The following is a 22,810-nucleotide window of genomic DNA, read 5'->3' on the forward strand; positions in this document are numbered from 1 at the left end:
ATCTGGCTGGGGGCTGCTGGCACCTGCAGCACGTTCCGAAAACGTGCCACTTAAAACTGCCTCTCAACTTGGCCCAGAACTGCAACAAACTGGAACAAGTGACTTATACAGAAAATACAAAATACTTAGTGTTATTTGCTTTTCACAGCTTCCTGTGTAGGATTCCTTCATGCAGATGGCTCTTCAGCACATTCAGACTGCAGCCTGAGTTGCTAAAATCCAGTTTATACACACGTTCCCAGGATTCTGTCAATTCCATCCAATAAGGTCTACCCTGCACTAAAAACATACCATTAACTCCTAGAATTTTAGAGTGGAGAGGCCCCTATAACTCACCACTAATCACAGAGACTGTCTGCACATCTGCTAGGCTCTCAAAGACAGGAGAACATTAAGATACAGCTTTTGCCTCCTGGGAGCTTAGAACCTGTCAGTTTCGGTTAGAGAGCAGTTAGGGAATAAGCTACAGCAGGGCTCCAGTGGCTGGTCTAGGCTGTAGAAGCCCAAGTGCTCTGAGAAGGAGAGGACTGCTACGTTAGAGCAGCTGCCCAAGGAGCGGGGTGGGGAACGGGGTAAGGCCATGGAAGATGCTTAATGTACCTGAACGCATGGGCCTCCTGGAGACCTCAAACACCTCACCTCACCGTCAGGGGCTGTACTGGAGACGATAACACTGACCACACAGGGCTGCTGCCAGGACTAAAGGCAGGGACATGGCGGACAACACCCAGCAAGATGCCAGCCTCAGCCTGTTTGCTGAGTCAGAACCTCCCCACTCCCGGATTCCAAAGCCCAATCAGAGCCAGCTCTGGGGAAGATGTCCCTGGGGGCTGGCCTTTCAGGACGAGGGAGATCTGAAGAGGTGGCCGGGAGGACCATATGAGCAGAAGGGCTGGGGAGCACAGACGAGTCATAGATACTTGAACTGGTTGGCTTCAGAGATGTCCATCGCCCATTTGCACATCTGGAGGCTCTTCCACCTGTCGAACAGCTCCAACTGCTTCACCCTTGGGAGTGGAGAGCAGAGACTGCATGAAAGGGCCAGGCTGGACAACGTCACCATCCCCAAACATGCCCCCTTCCTGTCCCCCCTTATGCCAGATCCTGGGCTGGTCCTTTGTATTAACTGTATTTTCTAATTTGCTGTACTCTTGATTCTCTGGCATCTGGGGCCTTGTGAATTCCTAGAGATAGCCAACCACTCTCCTGCAAGCATGCCTTCCATACACGCCTCAGCTAGTCCAGAGCCCACACCTTCAACCACCTTCTTTATGAACAGAACCACTAGTCCCTGCCCGCATCAGCCCAGAGCTGGGGATCAGACAACCAGGGGCAGCCCTTATGCCCAGAGCCCACTGCAATTATTCAAACTAGCCAGTCGTGAACCTTTTTATCCTGCCTTGTCCATTCCTTTCCACGAAAACCACAATCAAGGGTCTCACCTCTGCTTTCCCCTCATCCCTTTGCCTCCTGACCAACCCTGGTGCTTCCCCATGTGTCCCTGCATGGTGTGCCACGCCTCCTGTCTCTAGGGATCTGTGAGCATAAGAACGTCTTCCTTCACAATAGCCTTTTGCATGTCTGTGTGTCTTACTATATGTGATCAAAACAAATCCCGGCACATTTTAAAACACCTTCCTCACGTGCCCACCCCCAAGGGCCTTCACAGTTCTCCCAGGAACAGCTGTCTATAGAGGGTGTAAGGCCACTTCCCTAAGGTCTGTAGATCACCCCACACTGTGCCTCAGCACACAGTAGGGCTCATTACAAGGGCACAATGCCCTTCTCTTTCTCTTTTCTCAAGGGCAGATCACAATTTCCAGCGAGAGAGAGGAAGAGGTGAGAAGCCTTTTGTCTGAACCACCATCTGCAAGGCTTTATGCCAGTTGGGTTTAGACATCTCAGCATTGTGACGTCCCAAAGCCCTCCCTGGAAAGGGAATGTCTAAATCATGCAGGATTCTTCCTTTGACTGAAACCAGCAAAAAGAATTGGATCATGGAACCCTTTTCCCGTTGAGCGGTGCCTCTGACTGGAGTTCTCAGGAATGCTGGGAGATGCTGGACAGACCATAAGTTCCTTAAAGGCAGAGCCATGACTTTTGTCTCCTGACCTCCCACATTCCCCATCCTACACTTAGGCATTATACAGTTGTCCAGGGTTACCTGGCTGTGGCCCGGTTCAGATGCTGGCTGGTCTTGGACACTGGTGCAAGGGGAGCCCTTTAAAGGTCATTCTGGTTTGGTCATGAATGGGAAAGTGACAAGCCCCCAGGAGCTGAGTGTTATCAAAAAACTACCGTTAATTGTGGTTCTTACTTTGAGGTCCACCAAAGGTCTTAAGGAAACCTATGAACCCTCTGAATTATAGGCAAAATCCCCTGTCTGTCCACCCATGTGCACATCTTAGGGAAAATCTGAAGCTTTCATCAGCTTTCAAAAAAGGTGCATGATTTCAAAAAAAGGCAAATACTTAACTGTAAAGTTAAAAAAAAAAAAAAAAAAACAGGTTCATTCTGCAGAGCTGTGTCCCCCTGTGTTTAACTGGAGGGGGAAACAGTTGTTCCCAAACTAGGCAAGCCTCACCTACAGAGAGAGTATATGACTGGTGCAGGGAGGGGTGATTGCAGGAAAAGTCATACAGGACAGTGACTAAGTACATAGATTTTGGAACCAGAAGGGTAGTTGGGCCTCAGACCCAGTTTAGGCACTTCCTAACTATGGGACCTCAGGCAGGCTATGTGACTGCTCTGAGCCTCAGTTTTCTTGCCTAGAAAATGGGCATAACACTAGATTATTGCTCACCCACCCAGATTTGTTGAGACTACTAAATAAGACGATGCAATAAATGACTAAGAATGGTGTCTGGCTCGTGGAAAGTGCCCTACAGGTGTAAGTTATTATTACTGTTAAACTAAGCTGTCTTGACAATGCTGACTCACAGCCCCCTGTACTTTCCCCTTCTGTAAAACCCATAACCTGTCATTACCTATGCCTGATATTTCCCAGTAAATAGTAAATACCCTGGGGCAGGGGATCATGCCTGACTGTGACTCCAGTGCTAAGGCACATAGCAGATGAGTGGTAAATATTTGTTGAGTATATCAATAATTAGTGAATGAATCAATAAGTCTGAGTTCAAATAAATTCTATAACTATGTATTGAATTCCTCGATATGGCAGGAACTGGAGATACTGTGGTGAACAGAAAAACTCCCTGCCCACACAGAACTTACAAATGGGAAGCAAACATACAGGGATACGACCGACACCAAAAGCACAAGCAATAAGAGCAAAAATGGACAAGTGGACTCCCTCAAACTAAAAACCTTCTGCACAGCAAAGGAAATAATCAGCAGAGTAAAAAGACAACCCTACCGAACAGGAGAAAATATTTGCAAACCATATATCTGATAAGGGGTTAACATCCAAAATACATAGGAACTCCTACAATGCAACAGCAAAAAATCAAATAACCTGATTTTAAAATGGGCAAAAGACTTGAAAAGACATTTCTACAAAGAAAATATACAAATGGTCAATGGGTACATGAAAAGGTGCTCAACACCACTAATCACCAGGGAGATGCAAATCAAAACCACAATGAGATACTACATCATACCTGTTAGAATGGTTATTATCAAAAGAACAAAAGATGCCCAGTATTGGTGAGGATATAGAGAAAAGGGAACCCTCATACACTGTTGGTGGGAATGTAAAATGGTGTGGCTACAATGGAACACAGTATGGAGATTCCTCAAAAAATTAAACATAGAACTATTGTACGGTCCAGCAATCCCACTTCTGGGTATATATCCAAAGGAATTGAAATCAGAAGCTTGAAGAAATACTTGCACCCCCATGTGCACTGCAGCATTATTCACAATAACCAGGATATGGAAACAACCTACATGTTCACTGATGAACGAATGGATAAAGAAAATGTATTATATACACACAATGAAATATTATGCAGCCTTAAAAAAAAAGGAAATCTTTCCATATGTGACAACCTGGATGAATCTGGAGGACATTATCTTAAGTGAAATAAGCTAGTCACCGAAGGACAAATACTGCATGATTCTACTCATATGAGGTATCGAAAATAGTCAGTCTTATAGAAACAGAGTAGAATGATAGATACCAGGGGCTCGGGGAAGGAGAAATGAAGAGTTGCTATAAAGGTTCAGTTATGTAAGACCAATAAGTTCTAGAGATTCGCTGTAAAACTTAATGCCTACAGTTGACAATACTGTATTGGACACTTACAAATTTAAGAGGGTAGATCTCATGTTAAGTATTCTTACCACAACCAGAAAAAAAACAAACCCAGATATTTAATGTCATGTTAGGGAGTGGTGAGTGATACAAAGAAAAATGAAGCAAGGGACTTCCCCGGTGGTCCAGTGGTTAGGACTCCACGCTTTCATTACCGAGGGCCCGGGTTCAATCCCTCGTTGGGGAACTAAGATCCCACAAGCCGCTCGGTACAGCCCAGAAAACAAACAAAAAACCAAGTTAATCCATTTTAAAAAAAGAAAAATGAAGCAAGAGGCTCTAAGGATATATTGTACAGCACAGGGAATATAGCCAATATTTTATAATAACTATAAATGGAGTATAACCTTTAAAAATTGTGTATCACTATATTGTACACCTGTAACTTATATAATGTACTACACCAGCTATACTTCAATTTAAAAAAAAAGAAATAATAAAAAAAAGAAAAATGAATCAGGGGCCGAAACGTGACTATTTCAGATGGGTTGATCAGGGAAGCCTTCCCTGAAGAGGGGAACCTTGCACAAAGAACTGAAATGATGCATGAGTGAGCCACACAAACATCTGGGGAAAGAGTATTACAGGCAGAGAGACGAGTGAGTGCAAAAGCCCTGGGGCAGGAACCTGCCTGGCAGCTTTAAAGAGCTGGAAGGAGTCCCTCCTCTCATCCTGATGCCTTCCTTCTGGCTTTCCCAAACCTCCCATAGCAGCTCTTGCTTCTTTAGCTCATGTGACATTGGAGGAGAGGTGCCATTACACAGCGGCACCCTTGCTCACCCACTGCTGCCCTCCCTCACTCCCTGCAACCCACAGGCCCCTAGGGCAGCACCCTGAACAGCCAATGCCTCTAACGCCTCCAGAAACACAACCCTGGCAACACTGAAGGCCAGGGTCCCAAGTTCAACTGTTACCAGTGTCCAGGCCCCAACCTCTGTGCCTCCAATGTTCTTGTCACACACTGGACCAAGGTCGGGGCCTGGATACCCAGCCTGGAATCCTGGTTCCATCCCTAACTGGCAATATGACCTCAGACAAGTCATTTAATCTCTCTGAGACTCAGCTGCTTTATCTGTAAGACAGATATAATTACCTCTGCTCTGCTGATCTCAAAGGTTGTTAGAAAGATCAAATGAGACAATATGTATAAAAAAATTGTGTAAGCTGCTTTACAAATGCAGAGATCACCTTTACTTTAAGATGAAGGGTTGAGCCAGCCACTTGCCTCCTTTCTCCCAAGACATGACTAATATTCCAGAAGAGGGATAAAAAAGACTAGATTGCTCTGAGAACAATCTAAAAAGAAAGAGCTCTTGGGGGAAAAAAATTCATTAGAAAAGCTGGAAGGTAAAGTCAAGGAATTTCTCAGAAAACAGAAGCAAAGGGCAAAGAGACAGAAAAGATGAGATTAAAAGATATTCGAGGAGCAATCCAGAAGAATACCACTCTTAGAGGTACCAGAAAGAAGAAGTGGAGAAAATTGGAGAGGAGGAAATATGAAGAAATCCAAGAGAAAGTTCAAGGGTTTGGAGTGAGCTCCAGATTAAGAGGTCTCCATGAGCGTGTATCCTGAGGTCCACCATCGGGCTATTCCAGAACTGTCATGATCTGTAAAGACTCTGGACAGGAGAAAACAGGTCACCTCCAAAGGAACAACTCGTACCGTGCTCATACAGCCCCGGATACCAGAAGATGCTGGAGAAGGCCTTTAGCATTCTGTGGGTGAATGATTTTCACCTAAAATATCAACCCCACCAAACCAAAAATTAAGAGAAGAATTAGGTCACTGAGCACAGAAGGACTCAAACCCTTACCTTCCACCCACCATTTGGGGGGAATTTACTTGAAGATGGGTGGAAGCAAAACGAAGGAGTAAACCAAGAAAGAAGCAGCTCCAGGTAAATCTAACCTACGGAGGCAGAGAAGGGAGGTGACAACAGTGTGTGACCCCACCAAGAGAGCAGCCTGTCCAGGATGGAGAAAGAGGATGAGGGGAAACCCTGGGGGAATGCCTGGTCGATGGACAGGCAGGAAAAAAAAAATGGGGCATGATAGAGACGAAGTGTTCAAAAGGGAAAAAATGACTAGAAGCTCGAGAAAAAAAGGGGAAAAATGAATAGGTAAAGAGATGAGAATCACTGTTTTCTGATCTTCAAACTTTAGAGTCTGCCCATAGCAGCCCCCAAAGCGGCTTGCTATGGTTACAAATAGAATGTAAATGTTATCAGCCTTGACATTCTAAAGGTAAACTCACGAATGACTGAAGCCAGAGGCTGGAACTAAAAAGTTGGGGTAATTTTAATAGCCTCATCTTACAAAGTACAGGATCCAGAGATACTGCCAACATTTGGTAGAACAAGAAATAGGTTACTTAGGCAATCTATAGATAGAAGAACTAAAAACAGCAGTACCCCTCAACTGGGGGAAGTGGGGGGATGGTTTGGGCTGGGTAAGGGAGCTGAATCCTCACCCACCAAAGCAGGATGTCAAGTGAATGCTAAACATGGCATACGTGGCACACATAGGACTGAGAGGTACAAGGTAATTCCCAGAAGAAACAGCCAAGTAGCAGGCCTGGGGCAGAGGGTGTGGGGAAGGGGACCTTTGCTTTTTATTATTATAAACTTTTGTATTCTACCTGACTTTTCTAGTCGTGTGCAGGAGACGATCACCATCATCTCGTTCTCCCTCATCCTTCTCCTCCTTTTCCGCCATGACCTCTTCTGTTCCCACCTAGGTTTCGTCCACTTTCTCATTCGTTTAACAGACACGTCCTGAGCCTGGGTAGGGTCAGGCAACAAGACTCAGAAAAGTGTGGGCACAAAGGGACATCCAGCCCTGAAAGCTCTGCCCAGCCAGCCCTGCTCCCAGCCTCTCTCTTGGTCTCAGTACAGGGCTCTGTGCAGGGTTCCCCAGCCCAGAAAGAAGGGGAAGCGGTGGCAGGAGACACCAAGGGTGAGGTCCCAGGCATGGCCCCCATCAGTGTGTGAGCACAGGCAGCAATTGGTTTAAAAATAAAGAGGCCCTGGGCTTCCCTGGTGGCGCAGTGGTTGAGAGTCCACCTGCCGATGCAGGGGACGTGGGTTCGTGCCCCGGTCCGGGAGGATCCCACGTGCCGTGGAGCGGCTGGGCCCGTGAGCCATGGCTGCTGAGCCTGCACGTCCGGAGCCTGTGCTCCACCACGGGAGAGGCCACAGCAGTGAGAGGCCCGCGTACCGCAAAAAATAATAATAATAAAATAAAAATAAATAAATAAAGAGGCCCTAGAATGACTAAAAGTCAGCATAAATAATTTTTACAAGTATTAGGGACAATGTGATTTCGTTACAAATCATCACCGAGTAAATCCTCATTGTATTGGACACTGTCTGGGAACGAGGCCTTTACCATATGGGAATTTTCCAGCCGACTGATTTTTACCATTGATTGGAGCGATTCTGGATCAGAATCATTCCCAGATGAATCACACACCCCACTGTCTCCTCAGATGGAATGCCAGCTGACGTTCATATACCGGAAGGGCCTCTGGGCACATCCGTCCAGCCCATTCCATTCACAGACAGGAGATTTAACCTTTTCTGGATGACTCAGGGTCTCCACCGTGAGCACCGCTCCTGGCTCTGGGCTGGAGCACAGTGAAGACCACAGGTGCCCAGGTAGCATCAGAAACACTCAGATTAGAGACCACCCTCTGGCTTCTCCGATTCCAGCCCTGGGGGAGCCCACTGACCTCAGCTTGAGGACTCAGGAAAGGAGCCACTTGGTATCACTGCTCCCTGATGACCCAGCAGGCTCACATGCCCCATGAACAGCCCGGCCTCTCTCCTCTCAGACCCCCAGTACCACCAGCGCCAAGACTCCAGGGCCAGGGGACCACATGGAGGGCAATTGACATGGAAGAGACAGATGGGGTACAGCTCACAGGTCGCCCGCTGGGATGGCCGCTCAGCTCAGGAGAACAGAGAGGGTGCCCCAAAGGCAGAGACAGGAAGTACAGCCAAACACTCAGAGGACCTTCTGTCACCAACACAAGTCCCTGACAAGGGACAAAGGGCGGCCACAGATCATGGGGGGAAATGAGGTTCCCATCGCACCCCGCAATGTTCAAGACTTTGGCTTGAAACAAAGGGCCTGGTAACTTCTAATATGGTCCCTAAATGGAAGCTGTGATAAGGATTCTTATGGGCTGAATTATACCTCCCTCAAAATTCATATGTTGAGCCCTAAACCCCAATATCTCAGGATGTGACTCTATTTGGAGGTAAGGTCTTTAAGAGGTGGTTAAGCTAAAATGACATCACCAGGGTGGGCCCTAAGCCAACATGACTGATGTCCTTATAAGAAGAGGAAGTTAAGACACAGGTACGGAGGGAAGACCCTGGGAAGACAGAGAGAGAAGATGGCCATGTATCCGCCAAAGAGAGAGGCCTCGGGAGAAACGAAGCCTGCCGACACCTCGATCTCAGACCTCCAGCCTCCAGAACTGTGAGAAGACAAAGTTCTGTTGTTTAAGCCCCCCAGTCTGTAGTACTTTGTTATGGGAGCCATAGCAAACCAAAACAAGGACTTATACTAATGCAGAGAAAATATAAGGGTAGAGGGATGGGATGGGACAGGACGGCCCATTTATAGGGTCTCTCAGACTTCCTGGCTAGATCTTGAAGTAACCATGAAAACACTGTCTGCATTTTATAATTTAAAAGATTAATTATTTACCTTTTGAAAACTCTAAGGTAAGCTCTCAGTGAGAGCGCTCCAGCTTTCCGCAGTGAAACATTTAAGGGGCCGAGATCTCTGAGTTCTGAGAAAAGGTAAGGCTCTCTGCTTATACCTTTGGCTCCTGCCTGCGGGCTGGACAGACATCTTCGTCACTAAGTCACAGCTCCTCGGCAGAGCGTATCAAACACCAATCACATTATCCTCCCCCCGCCCCCACTTGTTTAAAACCTCTCCCATGGGTGCCCATGGACCTAAGAAAAGGATAAAATCTAAATCCCGGTCCACACTGCAAGGCTCCACAAGGTCCAGCCCTGCCTGCTCCTCCAGGGACATGGCTCCTGTTCCCCCTCAGGCCAGCTCTCAGAGCCTGGGACACAGTGGGCCCCTCCTGACACAGGCCTTGGCACAAACTGTGCCCTCAGTCTAGAATCCTCTTGACCCAGTTAACTCCTAGCACCCTCCATGGTGTGCTCCGCTCAGGGCTGGGTGGGATGGACAGAGGGTGAGCTGCCTCCTGTGGTCCCTCTAGGCGCTATACAGACCCTGGATCAGAACAAGGACAGTGAACAACGCAGCTGGTCCCAGCTGGACGTTTGGCCTTATCCCCGGAGCTTTCCTGCACTACTAAGCTGATGGAGACTGTGAATGTCAGCCCAGAAAAGCTGCTGCTGGGTCCAAAACGGAAAGAAAGGGGAGGGAGGAGAGAGAGGGCACATTCACATTTACTGAGCACCTATTAGGTGTGCTGCTGTAGACGTGCACTGTTGGGCTATCTATGTCACATATGTTACTTCAGCTAGTCTTTACTGCAACCCTTAAGAGTAGGGAATTGTGTCCCCATTTTTATAGGTAAGGAAAGACTCAAAGAGGTTAAGTAATTTGTATAAAGATGCAGAGCTTCTAAGGCCCAGAGTCAGCTTTGGATCCCAAGTCTGCCTGACCCCAAGCTCCAAGCTCTTTCAATGACCCACATGACCTGGAAATCATGTCAAGTGGCTAAAGGAGCAGTGGCTCCTGCCTGTGGGCCATGGATGGAAGTCCTGGGATCGTGTCGGGGCCCATGAGTGCACATAAGCACCCAGCGCTGCCTGGCTCCACATCAACTGTACTTCTCCCACATCGGATGTACAGTTGTCCCTTGAACAGCGCAGGGCTTGTAGTCAGCCCTCCCTGACCACAGCTCCTTGGCATCCGCAGATCCAACCAACATTGGACCGAGCAGCACTGCAGCATTTACTCTCAAAAAATGTCTGCATATAAGTGCACCTATGCAGTTCAAACCCATGTTGTTCAAGGGTCAGTGATAACTGTTTTCAAAGAAACATACATCCTACCATGATTAACATGACACAAATTCCTCTCAATTCATGGCAGTGCTGTGAGGGAGGCACATACACACTAGTGAGTCCAGCATGTAATGTGTTTTCCCTCACACAGGTTGTAAAAGAGCCACAGGTGATACACCATTGGTGGGGAGTGGGGAGCACAGTTCTCTTGTTATTTGTATTTTAAAAAAGGCGGGGGGCTTCCCTGGTGGCGCAGGGGTTGAGAGTCCGCCTGCTGATGCAGGGGACACGGGTTCATGCCCCGGTCCGGGAAGATCCCACATGCCGCGGAGCGGCTGGGCCCGTGAGCCATGGCCGCTGAGCCTGCACGTCCGGAGCCTGTGCTCCGCAACAGGAGAGGCCACAACAGTGGCCCGCGTACTACAAAACAAGCAAACAAACAAACAAAAAATGGTAAAAGACATCCACCCATGGGTGCTGGTTTATGCAGACCCTCTGGAAGGATGCACGAGGATACATGGGTGGCCTCTGAGGGAGAGACTGGAGGGGGGTAGCTGTGGGAAGGGGACTTCTCACTGTATATCTTTTTGTACCACTTGAATGTTGTATCCTTTAAATAATTTTTTAAAATTTAATGAATAGCAAGAGGGCAATGCTTAAGCCACAAAGTACTGAATTTCAGATAAGATGCTCCTGTGCCCTCTTCAATTTCTATCCAAGAAGAGACCAGTGATGATAACCATAGACGCTGGTAACTGAGCCGGGGACTGGAACGCTCAGTCACCAGAGGTAACCTTGCAAACTTGGCATTTTTCATAAAACACGAACAGTCATCCCTGCGTCGAGCCCTCCAGAGCTCTCCGAATGCCAGAGGCCCCGGGGAAGCACCCTAATTCTTTCTCTGTAGTGATGCACCAAGTTTCCAGTTTCCTTGGGCCAATCCCTCACCCCCCCACCCCACCCTGCCTTGCCCGTCCCCACGTGCACCACCCTGCACCCACCACCCACCCGGCCACACTCACATGGAAAGCACCTTCACTTCCAAGATCTCGTGCCTCAGCTCCAGGCATCTCGTGGAGTTATACTCAAAAGGGCCCTCGTAAAATTCAAAGTACCTGGGGACCAATAGGGACAGAGGTTACTACGCAGAGAAGCAGCCAGACTTTCAGGGACCTGTCGGGGCTCTTGTTGTAGGGGGGCAGGGGGCAGAGGGGTGGTATCTGGCCAAATTAATAGAGCAAACCAGCCCACCCCAGCAGACGATCTGATGAGGGTCTGTCTCCAGGACTGCTGGCGCCCTGTGGCCTGATCACTTGGTGGCTGATTACTCTCAGCAACCCCATCAACCTGGAAGTATAAGCATGAACCCATTTCAGTAAATCATGACATTTAGAAGCAGGTTTGGTTCCACGTGGTGGCTTCGAAGGAGAAAGAGGATGCTCTGGGCATGTTCTCATTTGCGGTCTTCCTCTGACCAGTGATTGATGGAGGCAGCCCTGGGAGCCGGGGCAGTGAGGCTACAGGTCTTCAGCTGGTCCTGCCCTTTCCTGCTCTTTTCTCCTTTCTCCTCCTCTTGGGAGAAGTGTCACACAACGACAGCCACAAGCATAGCTGAAAAAACACAAGCTGCTTTTTCTACTATAAAAAGCATTTGTTGGGCTTCCCTGGTGGCGCAGTGGTTGAGAGTCCGCCTGCCGATGCAGGGGACACGGGTTCGTGCCCCGGTCCGGGAGGATCCCACATGCCGCAGAGCGGCTGGGCCCGTGAGCCATGGCCGCTGGGCCTGCGTGTCCAGAGCCTGTGCTCCGCAACGGGAGAGGCCACAACAGTGAGAGGCCCACGTACCGCAAAAAAAAAAAAAAAAAAAAAGTATTTGTTTCCATTAGCTCACTGATGCCGATGCTCACAATGTGACTAGGTGAGACTCTTTCTTTCTCCCCATTTGGCAGCTGAGAAAACTGAGGCTAAACAGGTGGCACTCCAGGTGGTGCTGTCAGTGTAGACGGGCCCGAGCCCACTCCCACACCAGCTGGCTCCAGGCATGTCAGAGTCACCTCGCAGTACCTTCTGCAGCTTCACACAGAATAACAATAGCAATTTCAGCCAATACTGCTGAGCCCTTGTCATGGGCCACGTTCAGGGCCCGGCACTCTACGTAGAAGCATTCACTTTTCTTTCTTTTTAATTGAAGTACAGTTGTTTACAGTATTATGTTAGTTTCAGGTATACGGCAGGGTGATTCAGTATTTTGCAGATTATATTCCGTTATAGGTTATTACAAGGTAATGGGTATAATCCCCTGTGCTATACAGTATATCCTTCTTGCTTATCTATTTTATATATAGTACTTTGTATCTGTTAATCTTATATTCCCAATTTATCCCTCCCCCCTTCCCTCTCCCCTTCGGTAAACACAAGTTTGTTTTCTAAGTCTGTGAGTCTGTTTCTGTTGTGCATGTACAATCATTTGTATTATTTTTTAGATTCCACATATAAGTGATACCATAGAGTATTTGTCTTTCTCTGTCTGACTTATTTCATTAAGCATCATATTCCCTTTCAATCTTTATTACTAGCCCACCAGGAAAGTGGTCATCACAAGCAGGCTCTGGGAGTTAACTCACTTGCCAGAGTCGTGTAGGTGGCAGGTGGCAAAGCTGCGTTGTGTACCAGTGCATACAGTCAAGACTGCTCTTGTCCACCCACTTAAGAGGACAGCTGGTAACCCCTAGAAAGTGCCCTCTGGCCTCCCATAGCCGCACCTGACAGTTTGCACCAGCCCAGGGAACATCCACCTGCCTGGGGGGTGGGGGAGCCGGAGGGCGGGGAGAGTCGGGGGGAGGGTTCCCACCAAGGTAAAACACAGTAGTTCACTGCTGGACTTGGCCACAGAGGCAGAAGGGGCCCACAGGGCAGAGGCCAGGTGCACCCTTTCCTCACGGCCTCTCTTTCAGAAGATGCTTGGGCAGATTAAGCTGGGAGGGTGGGATCCCACGACAGCCCAGAATCAAGAAGCCTGCAGGGTCAGCCTCTCTAACTTGGGGCAGTGGCCTCTCAACAGGTAGCCCTGGAGAACAGGAGGTGGGGATGGAGCCCCAGGACTGCTGCTGGGCACTGCAAGCCATAACCAAGGATTTAAAATAAAGTCAGGGGCTTCCCTGGTGGCGCAGTGGTTGAGAGTCCGCCTGCCGATGCAGGGGACACGGGTTCGTGCCCCGATCCCGGAAGATCCCACATGCCGCGGAGCGGCTGGGCCCGCGAGCCATGGCCGCGGAGCCTGTGTGTCCGGAGCCTGTGCTCCGCAACGGGAGAGGCCACAGCAGTGAGAGGCCCGCGTACAGCAAAAAAAAAAAAAATAAATAAAATAAAATAAAATAAAATAAAATAAAGTCAGTCCTTGAGCATTTCCCACAAACCTCCCAAAATGTAGCAGCAGCTATTTCACATATATTCTCACTAACTTATGTAGACAAACTTAAGTCTGTGCTGCTTTAGAAATATTGAGACATTTATCCAATAAATTGGCTTCTTTTTAAAATATCGGTATTTTAAATAATGTAAAAATATAATTTAATATTTAACACTTTAAAACTATTATCTTTGTAAATATTTGTTCTTTATTTTAATGTGATTTAAGTTGATTTTTAAAATATTATAATCATATATTTAATAAATTTTAAATAATATTTTAGAATATTAAAATATTTTATACAACACATTGGCTCCTGTTTGTACAAAATAAATCCTCTCCTTTCTCTCATGTCTTAAAAGAATTTAAGCAGATTTCATAAGAACTAGGCACTGAGGATCCCCAAAGTATCACACTCTCCTTTTTCTGTTTCCCTTGTGTTTTACAACTCCTTTCTCTGTCTTTCTCAGCTGGCAAACTCATATTGATCCTTCAGTACCCAGCTCAAATGCCCCCACTTCTGGGAAGCCTTTTCTAATGCTCACTCTCAGGGTCCCTCTATACATTTGCCCCTAATTAGAGCAGATACCATTGTATCGTAATAGTCTGTTTATATATCTATTTCCCCTTCCAAATGAGGAGTATCTCAAACACAGGGAATTTGTCTTTGGTATCTCTGCACCTTTTGTACTACAGAGACAAGAAGGCTAAAAACTACATTTCCCCGACTCCCTTGTAGCTAGGGTCCTTGAAGCAATTTAGGTTCAACAATCAGTAGCATGAGACTGAGTCAGAGCCATGTTCTAGAAGAGTGACAAAGCTCAAGGTATTGTTTTGCTGGTGCAGAATGTGGCAGAGGTGGCACGGCTCTTGGAAACTGTAGTGGTGGCAGCACCTTTGCGATTATATCAGAAGCAGCAGCTTCCACAGTGGCCCAATTTCACGATGCAGTCTGCAGAGACACTCCTGGAAGCTAGCCTAGAGTCCGTCTTCAGCTTTCCCAATGATTCTGTGCTATCTCTACCCTTAATAAATCCCTTTCTGCTTTAGCTAAAATGGATTCTGTTATCTGAAACTAAGAACAAGGTGTCAGCCTGGGGCTACAAAAAAGTCCATGACCTTGGCTCCAACTCATGCCATTTTTCCAGTCACATAACAGTAAGTGAGGTCTGGTGTCTTATCACAAAGATCATCATTTGCAACCAGAGCCAGTGACACGAAGCCCTTTGGAATCCACTGGGTCATCTGAAGCCATGATCTCAGGATGCTTCTAAGAAAAGCTCCAGATTATAATGATGCAGAAGATTATTAAGAGGAGGCTTCTCCTAGCGTTCTCAGGGAGTTGGGACACTTGCAGACACATCTAGGATATGCCTCTAAACCAGCTGTGTGGCTTTGGGTAAATCGCTTCCCCTCTCTGGGCCTCTTTTTTCTCCTCCTAAAAATAATCTGAACGAGGCGGTATCTAAAGTCCCACCCAGCACTTAAATACAATCCCCAAGGTTCCCTCCGTTTTTGCCACTTACTAACCAAGCCAGAACAATACTATGAATTAATGATCCACAAACAGGAGAAAGAAACTCTCAAAGGAAGTTAAAACCAAGCAGCCCCTCCCTTTGATCAGCCAGACCCTCCACTGCCTTCAAAAGGCCCTCCTGGCCTTACCTCTGCCAGCCTCCACTCAGTCTTCCTTTTTCCTGAATCCCCAGCATCACTCATATGCACATCACTAGGCAGTTCAATGATTCCAAATGGTCTTGTGTGGTGTGTTTAGTGGCTATTAGGTGGAGAGGATTTCAGAATAAGGTTCACATCCTTCTTTGCCCCTCATTAGCCACCTTAGGCCCATCAATTTCCTGAGCCTTAGTTTCTTCATTTGCAAAATCAGCATTAAAAATGCAGTACAGGGCCTCCCTGGTGGCGCAGTGGTTGAGAGTCCGCCTGCCAATGCAGGGGATACGGGTTCGTGCCCCGGTCTGGGAGGATCCCATGTGCCGCGGAGCGGCTGGGCCCGTGAGCCGTGGCCGCTGGGCCTGCGCGTCCGGAGCCTGTGCTCCGCAACGGGAGAGGCCACAACAGTGAGAGGCCCGCATACCGCGAAAAAAAAAAAAAAAAAAATGCAGTACACTTGTGACAGGGCTGAGAGCAGATATTGATGAGAGTTTCAGAGAAAGCACTAGTACAGTGCCTGGCACACAGGAAGTGCCCAAGGCATGTCCATTTCCCTTCTTTCCCTTTCTCCTGCCATTAAAGGGCAAGAGCTGCCAGTGGATGCCCAGGGACTCAGAGACATGCTTACAGTCCCTCAGCTAGTTGATGGCAGAGCTGAGCCAGAGACGAATCACTCAGGAAGTTCTCCACCATCTGGATTGGCTGCCATCCTCCTTCTGCTGCTATTAGTAAACCTCTCCCCTACCACCCTGAGGATAAAGCCCATGTTGAATTCTGCTTGGACGCGGGGATGTCCCTGGTCACCCATCTCTGCTGCAGACTCCATAGATTAACTATGTGTTTCTGATGCTTTGACATCTGGGGCCTTGCTGGCCCTGGAGAGACTGCCTCTCCTAGAACTAGTCAATTCCTAGAGATGGTAAACAGCCCATGAGCACAACTTTCATATGCAAAACAAGCAATCCAGAGCTTATACTCCACCACCACCACCACCTCCTCCTGTCACACTTAGGGCCACTTATCCCTCTGCCCTAATCACCCCAAGGCCAGCTGCCAAACAACTAGGGACAGCCCTCTGCCCCAGAGCCCACTGAAATTATTCACACTAGCCAACCTTAAGTCTGCATACCCTGTCGCATCCATTCCTTCCATATAGGCTTTGCCTATATGGCTCTTGCCCACTTTTCCCCTTCACTCCTTCTGCTTCTTGACTGACTCTGGTGCTTCCTGTGTGGTCCTACATGGCATGGTGTGCTTCCTGTTTCTAGAGATCTGTAAGTATAAAAACCTCTTCCTTCATGACAGTCATTTCCACATCTGTGTGGCTTCCCACACGTGATGATAACAAATCCCAGGTACTCTGAAAACACTCCATGTGGTACCTCAGCCACATCATCAAAATCACTCCAGGCCTGGGTCTAAAGCCTAGTTTTCCATCTGAAAAATGGAGCTAATAGCCCTTGCTTCTTTCTCCAGCATATCTGGGCTTTGCTTTTGGGAGGCTGTGCTGCTCCATCTCACTCTTTAAAGACGAATGACTTGAGGAAATAAGACTGCAAGAAGCATTGTCACACAGGTCACCCCTCAGTTTTGCTTCTGACAGGACGCCCAAGGACGGCATTCTGGAGGAAGCCATAGAAATCCCTTTTTGGTCTGGATACTGACCATCATGCAGACATCAAAAATGATGCTTAGGGCTTCCCTGGTGGCACAGTGGTTGAGAGTCCGCCTGCCGATGCAGGGAACATGGGTTCGTGCCCTGGTCCGGGAAGATCCCACATGCCACGGAGTGGCTGGGCCCGTGAGCCATGGCCGCTGAGCCTGCGCGTCCAGAGCCTGTGCTCCGCAACGGGAGAGACCGCAGCAGTGAGAGGCCCGCGTACCTCAAAAAAAAAAAAAAAAAAAAAAATGATGCTTAAATTTTTGTGTGTAATGGGAGATGCTCATGATAATGTTGAGTGAAAAAAGCAAGTTACAAAACTATGATCTCCAAAAAGAATTATATATACATACGTGAACACATGGGAAAAGGGAAGGACTGTAACAAGATATTAATAATAGGTTTCTCCCATAATTCAAAAAGAGTCATGTACCTCAATGTTCACTGTAGCTCTATTTACAATAGTCAGGACATGGAAGCAACCTAAGTGTCTATCAACAGATGAATGGATAAAGAAGATGTGGCACATATATACAATGGAATATTACTCAGCCATAAAAAGAAGCGAAACTGAGTTATTTGTAGTGAGGTGGATGGACCTAGAGACTGTCATACAGAGTGAAGTCAGAAGGAGAAAAACAAATACAGTATGCTAACACATATATATGGAATCTAAAAAAAAAAAGTGGTTATGAAGAACCTAGGGGCAGGACAGGAATACAGACGCAGATGTAGAGAATAGACTTGAGGACACAGGGAGGGGGAAGGGTAAGCTGGGACGAAGTGAGAGAGTGGCATGGACATATATACACTACCAAATGTAAAATAGCTAGTGGGAAGCAGCCGCATAGCACAGGGAGATCAGCTCGGTGCTTTGTGACCACCTAGAGGGGTGGGATAGGGAGGGAGGGAGGGAGACGCAAGAGGGAGGAGATATGGGGATATATGTATATGTATAGCTGATTCACTTTGTTATAAAGCAGAAACTAGCACACCATTGTAAAGCAATTATACTACAATAAAGATGTTTTTTAAAAAATAGTAAAAAAAAATAGTAGGTTTCTCTGAGTAATGGGATTATGAATGATTCAAAAAACACTTTTCTATATTTTTATAAGTTTTCTTTTACTATTGGAAACCACTAAGAAAGGCCCCTTTAAGTCATGGATCTCTCTCTAAATATCTCAAGCTTTCCCTTGAGCTGCTAGAAGACTGAGAGCAACAGTTTCTCCAACTTCGACTCCATTAGCCTCTCAAGGTGAATTCGTCACTGTCTCTTCTTTCAATTCTAGAAAGACGATCTCTACCCACCTCAAAGGGGAGGGGATGCTGGCACCACATTCGGGCACCTCACAGGTATAAATAGTCCCAGCCGCTCAGATCAGGAGCCCAGCTCATCTCAGATGCCACTTGGCTGCTGTCAGCCAAGTCCAATGCTGGTGCCAGGCCGCATCCATCCTGCCCCCGTCTCTGTGCCCTCAGGAGTGTGGGGGGCATAGCTGGGCAGCGCTGGCTGCCTGATCATCAGGCAAGGGCCCCTACTCAGCGAGAAGACAAATGAAGACCACAACGGTTCGGAATATTGGTTCCCTTCCTCCCACGCAGGCGTGGGCTCCAGCTCGGAAGGCTGAGGAGGCCTCGTTTCAGCATGCCCAGGACCCACTATGCAGAGTCTGGCTCTGTCATTCCTCCCAGCCCCTTCCCGTGAGCCTGCCCCACAGAGGGCTCCTCTGTTCACCTGATCCCACTTCCAGAGCTCCTTCAGGACTGTGGGATCTTCCTTAGGGGCCACAGTACTTTGAGACCCAGAAGCCACTGGCTGGTACAAGATGAAGCCCATGCATTCAGCTTTCTATCTAATACGCCGCTTCATCCCCAGATACTAATGCTGTTCAAGAAAACAGGAGGCCCAGGGCAGTCCTTGTGTCACACAAGAGCACACCTGCTGGACCTCCACCAGCCCCAGGAGTAGGGAAGACGCCCCAGCTCAGCAATCTGAACCCCTGGGCCCCTGTCAAGCCTGGTGCAGAGTCTCAGAGAACCACAGAGTGGTTTATTTATCCCACACTGGGTAGGAACAGTGTGGGTATGGCACCTCTGTGTGAATTAGGAAAAAGCACCTTTTTCTCCACATGCCAGGCACATGGCTTGTCAAATGAGAGTGAGCTGGATTTCAACTCCACTTGGCTAGATAATTTTGTGCAGTGCCCACCCTGCACAACTGTATGTGGTAGCCTGATACTAGATCCTTAACTTGGCCTCACTTAATCCTCTCAACAGCCCTAAAAGGCAGGCATTACTGTCCTGGTTTACACCAGAGACTCAGGCTACAAGAGGTAAAGTAACTTGCCCAGGGTCATTCAGCCAGTGGATGGAGGCACTAAAAAAGGAACCTCACACTTTCAAGAGCCCAGAACCCACGTCCTTAGTCACCTCAGTGCAGCCCGTCTCCCTGACTGGAATAAGCCACGGTCATTTGAGAGCTTCTCAGTAAGCAGCCCCCTCCCCTTCCCAAGGCCAACAGCCCTTCAGTGAGCTCAGTGCTATTTTAGAGCAGAACAGCTGCCATCTTGAGATACCATACTAAGGCAAACACACAGAAATCAAAGTCTGAAAATTACAGCCTGACACACAAAGGACTGGAGTGTCTTCTCAGATAGGTGCAGGGAGAGGCAAGAAAGGCTTGGCTGTTAACAATAGCAGGTCACAGCTGCCAGGACACACTGCCCCTCCTGGGTGGTGGAGGGACCTGACTCAGACCCCGGCGTGGACCAGGGCCCTCTCTGGACCAGTGTCTCTTCATCTGTCCACAGGAATCCCCAGAGCTATTTTGAGAAATCAGAACTGAAAGCTACATAGCCTGACGCTCTGAGCGCAACCCTTGACTGTATTGTGATTAATCTGCTTCCATTGTGAACCTCAGTGGAGTGTTATTCCTGGCACAGTTAGGGGGAGGGTCAGGAGCAAAGCCTCATGCTGACACTCCTCCTCCCCAGCCAGCAGCTCTGCAGGGCCCCAGATCCAGTATCTAGCACATTCCCTGCAAGAGTACCTACATGGCAGCCTTATTTTCTGGGCTAGACCAGGGAGCTCTAATAAGCTCCCCTTTGGGGCTTCCCTGGTGGTGCAGTGGTTGAGAGTCCGCCTGTCGATGCAGGGGACACGGGTTCGTGCCCCGGTCCAGGAGGATCCCACATGCCGTGGAGCGGCTGGGCCCGTGCGCCATGGCCGCTGAGCCTGCGCGTCTGGAGCCTGTGCTCCACAGTGGGAGAGGCCACAACAGTGAGAGGCCCACCTACTGCAAAAAAAAAAAAGCTCCCCTTTGTAAAATTCGGTCAGCAGCCTGGAGCCTTCATGGGTCTAAAGTAGCTCTGGTCAATCTTCTATGCACATACTGTCACACAGCTCTTGGCGGCTTTGACTATCATCCCCAGGTGCCCAAGCCAAGAGCTGCTCCCTAGTAGCCCCCGCCCACTTCATCTCCCCCCCAATCTCGCCACTCCTCCTTCCTTAGAAGTCCTCTTCTCTCTCCCAGGGACAGGGACGTGAGTCAGTCTTCTTTCCTCTCTGGCTGGAATACTCTTCCTCGCTGTGTGTTCTTAGTTACAACCTACTCATCCATCAGAGGTCAGCCCAGGTGTCAGCTTCCTTTGGCAGCCTTCCCTGCCCTCCCTCCCCTGTGCCCACGGCCCCTGGGCACACCTCCAGCCCAGTCCTTATTATACCAGATTACATGCAACTCCTCTGTTGCCTGTCTGTACCCCTCCAAGGACAGCTTTTCTCTTCTTTCACTCACCAGAGACTTACTGATCCACTACCATGTGCCAGGTACTGTTTGAGGCCAGGATACAGCGATGACCAAACCAGACAAAAGCCCCACCCTCGTGGACTTCCATGAGAAAAGACAAAATATTAATTCAGCATAGGGCCAAGTAGTGATGAGCTCTATAAAATTAAAGCGGGACAGGGGATGGGAGGGTGCCTGGAAGGGTTATGGAAGGCCAAAGAAGGCTGCAGGACAGCAGGAGCAGTGTGGCCAGGGCAGAGGGGATGGTGGGAAGTGAGAGGAATCGAGGTCAGAGAGGTGAGCAACACCAGGTCAAGTTGGACTCATGGGCCACCCAGCACAGCAGAGCATCCAAGCAGGGGAATATCATGATCTGATTTAAAAGTTCCCCTCCAGCTGCTGTAGGGAGAATGGCCTGTAAAGAGAGAGAAGAAACATGGAGACAGGAAATGATTGCAGCATGAGAAGATGGTGGGTTGCAGAGGAGGTGGGGAGGAGACAGACCAGGAAAGAGGTTAGGGGAAGAACCAGTAGGACATGCTAAAGGCAACTTTTAGAAAGAGAAAGTGAAAAATCAACAGGAAATCCCAGAATTTTAGCTTGGACAGCTAGTTGGATCACAGAGCCATTGAAGAAGGTGGGAATGATGGAGACAAATAGGTTTGGGTGTGAATCAAAGGTTCCTGGGCCATGTTAAGCTTGCTATGACTCTCAGACACCCAACAGGAGATCGGTTAGGCAGTCAGATACACACGTCTGCAGCCCAGTGAGGAGGTCAGGCTGGAGATACACATCCCAGAGTCAAGGGACAAAGAACTCAATAAGATCTCCAGGACAGAGAGCAAACATAAGAGAGAAGAAGGCAGAGGATGGGCCTGCGGTCAGCTCTGACATTCAGCTGGTGGCAGAGGAGAAGGAGCCAGCAAAGGAGACCGAAAAGTAAGTCCTGTGGGATGGAGGAAAACCGGGAGAGCCCTATGACGTGGACGCACAGAGCAGAGAGCGTTTCTGGGATAAATGGGTCAGCTTCATCCAATGCTAACAGAGGTTAAGGAAGAGGGGCATGGAGAAGGCCCCACTGATCTAGCAACTAGGAGGTCATCAGTGACCTTGAGAAGAACAGATCTGGGGGAGCAGGGAGGCAAAAGCCCCACTGGTGTGGGTTGATACAAGGCCAGAAGTAGGAGAAGCTGGAGGTGGAGACTGTGGAGGTTCAATGTGAAGGAGTGAGTGTATGCAGTGAGCGGAATGTGTGTCCCCCCAAAATTCATATGCTGAATCCTAACCCCCAAGGTGATGGTATCAGGAGGTGGGGCCTTTGGGAGGTAATGAGGTCACGAGGGTGGAGCCCCCATGAATGGGATTAGTGCCCTTATAAAAGAGGCCCCAGAGAGCTCTCTAGCCCCTTCTACCATGTGAGGACAGAACAAGAAGATGACAGGCTGACACCTAGAAGAGGGGCCTCACCAGAACCTGACCATGCTGGCGCCCATGCAGGCTCAGACTTCCAGCCTCCAGAACTGTGAAAAATAAATCTCTGTTTATGAGTCTCCTGGACTGTAGTCTTTCATTATAGCAGCCTGCACTGACTAAGATAGTGAGCGTATGCAGAGCTGGCCGTGGGTAAGGTGGAGAGAATGGGATTCCCTGATGTGTGAAGGAAAAGCTGGATGAAGAAGAACAGACTTAAGTGTTCTGTGAGGCTTCAGAAGGTAAACCTAGGAGCTCCAGCTGAGCGTGAGGGAGGGAAGGTTTTCAGTCCACCCAGGGAAGCCTGCGGTGGAAGACAGGCTCTTTGAGAGGCTCTGGGAGTCCCATTGCCCACTGTCCCACAGACCTCATGGCCATCAAAGAAGGTGGTGTGGGCTATGCATGGCTACACAGAGTTGACAACTGGACGACCCTGGTGTCTTACCTTCTGAGCATCCCCTAAACTGATTACCAGGTGGATGCTGGTCCTCTCGGCCAGACCCCAGATCTCTTGTCCTTTCCATTCTCCATT

The 22,810-nt window shown here is 48.5% G+C and overlaps 1 protein-coding gene across 3 annotated transcripts in view; it reads right to left on the bottom strand.

The window, feature by feature from the left end:
• The window catches only part of ST8SIA5 (ST8 alpha-N-acetyl-neuraminide alpha-2,8-sialyltransferase 5), a gene marked incomplete at both ends in the record, with an annotated part of 67,305 nt that overhangs the window by 9,267 nt on the left and 35,228 nt on the right, over nt 1-22,810 (bottom strand). For 2 of the 3 annotated variants that reach the window (XM_082641181.1, XM_082641180.1), the window contains 2 exons: nt 921-1,007; nt 11,304-11,396. In XM_082641181.1, coding sequence (XP_082497307.1) covers nt 921-1,007; nt 11,304-11,396 — 180 coding nt within the window. The remainder of the gene's footprint in view (nt 1-920; nt 1,008-11,303; nt 11,397-22,810) is intronic. The other variant, XM_082641182.1, reaches the window with a different exon arrangement.

The sequence above is a fragment of the Mesoplodon mirus genome (genome assembly GCF_964341445.2).
Source record: "Mesoplodon mirus genome assembly, chromosome: 13".
NCBI lineage: Eukaryota > Metazoa > Chordata > Mammalia > Artiodactyla > Ziphiidae > Mesoplodon > Mesoplodon mirus.